The sequence below is a fragment of the Chenopodium album genome, chromosome 20 (assembly GCF_948465745.1).
Source record: "Chenopodium album chromosome 20, dcCheAlbu1.1, whole genome shotgun sequence".
Taxonomy (NCBI): Eukaryota; Viridiplantae; Streptophyta; class Magnoliopsida; order Caryophyllales; family Amaranthaceae; genus Chenopodium; species Chenopodium album.
Window position 1 is genome coordinate 9440680 of NC_137853.1, and position 2742 is coordinate 9443421.

The 2742-nt window shown below is 34.2% G+C and overlaps 1 protein-coding gene across 1 annotated transcript; it reads left to right on the forward strand.

Annotated features, from left to right (window-relative positions):
* Window positions 1–1923: 1923 nt before the first annotated feature.
* Window positions 1924–2304, forward strand: LOC145596762 (hydrophobic seed protein-like). The gene has a single exon (XM_081652964.1). It carries the CDS (start codon window positions 1924–1926, stop codon window positions 2302–2304), a length of 381 nt encoding a protein of 126 aa, XP_081509090.1.
* Window positions 2305–2742: the final 438 nt, after the last annotated feature.

A 2742-nucleotide genomic window follows, 5' to 3' on the forward strand; every position in this document is an offset into this window, starting at 1 on the left:
CTCTTCCTTTCCTTCCTTATTTGTTATCCAAACAAAGCGTACATAATTAGAATCCTCATTTATATTTAATCTTAGTAGAATGACATCTAATATGGTGATAACTTAGCTTAGTGACTAATACTTTAATTTTTAAACTTAAGGTTGTGAGTTTAAATCTTGTATAATTCATATTTTTAAGCAAAAAGATTCGGTTAATTGAGGAGGGCGTCACGTGGCATGTAAGCTTGTTTAGGAACACATTCTAATACTACATCTGTTAACAACTTTAAAAAATTTTATGTCTCAAATAATACCCCAAAGTTTCAACTAAATGTTAGCGGAGGTAGTATGTAGTATAGATTTTATTTGACATCAAGTTTCTTAAACTGGGCCGGGGTTTGAAACAACTGAATATGGGTCTGATCAAAATGACAAGCTGCCAATGCCTCAAATGATTGTGGTATAAAAGCCAATCCTTCTCCACAGGGTACTCCGGTGTAGTTGAGCAGGCCATCTGTTGACCCTTATGAGGTTTTGATGATGATGCTAAGAATTGAGCAAACTTCCTTTTAATAAGGATTTTCTAGTGTTGTGATGTTGGCAGGTTCAGTAAGCGTAGAGGGCTGAAGTAGGAATTGGAACAAAGGAACTTTAGAAGATCCATGAGGTCAAGTAAAAGACAGAAGAAGAGTTCCAGCAATGGAACTTCCCGAAGTTTCTCAACAGGAACTTCAAAACGGGTTGTAACGACCTGGTTCCGGTGTAATGATGGGGCAAGCCTCAATAACCAAGGATCAATGCAAAGATCAAGATATCAACCGAAGAAGATGGACTTCATAACTTATAGCTGTGTAAAAGATAAGTTTCTTTTTGTAGGATGATGTAAACATATAAATGATAGATATGCATGGAACTTATTAGAAATCAGATAAAGCTTGGCAAGCTGTTTAATTCGTAAAAGATAACTTTAGTTTTATGAAAAAAATACTTAATTGATTAGAAATCTGAGTTAATTAATTGAAATTGATGAGATGTTATTGACTTAACCAGATACAACCTCAAAATTTACACACAAAATTTACACTTTGATTATCATAAAAGAAATCACGAGTCACCCCATTTAAATAAACTAAAGGATGAGTAACATGAACCTTGATTAAACCACCCCTAAAATTGAGCCTTTATTTGGTACATTCCTTTACTTAAGAAGATAGGAAACTACATGGCCTTAACAAGTGAGTAAGTGACAAGTGTCAAATGGTATGCATGTAAGTGCTTAATAAATATGTGAGCTACATTATTACCGGCAAATACTAGAATTATTGAGCCAATCCTTAATTAATTAATGATCTCATAACTTAAATATTGAGCCAATCCATGATTAATTATATGTCATATGATGTCTACAAAAATCTTCAAATACTTGCTCCATTATTGCAATAATGTAAGGAGAAATAAAATGAGAAAAATTAAAAAAGTAGACGTATGTACGAATTGAAGGAAAAGATTGGGAGAATTTTAATCTAAACAAAATAATGTTACAACTAATTTGCTACGGACTTCTTAAAAAAAAATACATGGCGATTAAATGATTAGGGTTAAAGTATTTGCACAAATACATATGTGCGTGAACTCCTATGAGCTCACTAGATTCTTAATAAGCAGATCTAAAAGGAAACTCAATTTGCAAGGTAACTCAATTTGCTCTATAACACGAAGTACTTGGATAGTACGTAGTAGTAATTATAATTTGTAATCAATTAGACACTAATAAAGCAAGTCATACTCAGTTCCAAATTACCAAAATACCCTTCCATGCAATCTATAAATAGCCATAAAATGTTGCTCTTCCATCACATCTCATACCAACAAACACATTCTCTATACTCCTTTGCTTAAGCATAACCAAAACCCTTATTAGTCCTTCAAATTCAAGAAACAAAAATGGCCTCCAAGTCCGCTATCGCCTTTATGATGGTTAACCTAGCCATCTTTGCATTTGTGTCAACAAATGCAGCTACTTGCCCTGACCTAAATGTGTGTGTCAACATTGCCGATGGTTTGGTGAATGCCCAATTTGGCAGCCAATCCAGGAGTGAATGTTGTCAAATCATTCGCGGTATAGCCGATGCTGACCTTGCCCTATGCCTTTGCTCTAGCCTTAAAAACACTCCTCTTGGAAGCACCCTTGGTGGCCTCCTTAACACCCTTCTTGGCGGTGTTCTTGGTGGCCTTACTGGCACTGAGCTCCTTAACAAGGAGCTTTTCACCGTCGTTAATGGCTGTGGATTTAACAATCCTTCTCAATACAAGTGTCCCGTCTAATCATCGATACGATATGCTTATTACTAGCTGCTAGCCAAGGGTGGTATGTACTGCTCTAGCTAGCTAGCTAGCTTACTCTTTTAAGTTTTCAAATAAATCTCTTACCATATAAGAATAAATTAGCTAGTTTGGAGTTTAAGTATATCTTGTGATTATATATATCACTTATATACTGTACTCATCATAGTCTAGCTATTAGTCTAATCACTCTAATATGTACACTCATGTTATTGATTTGCTCCATTTACTTATGAGGATCATCTCAATTTCAGTTGTTGTCGTTGGAGTTTGAATGAATGAATGAGTAATCTTTAATGCTTTATACATGCTATGTTTTGTAATATGAAAATTATAGCAGATTAATTTGTTTAAGAAACGTGTTTGTTTTATGCAAAATCTAGCTAGACAAAAAAATACATAAACAGTACATAGATAATA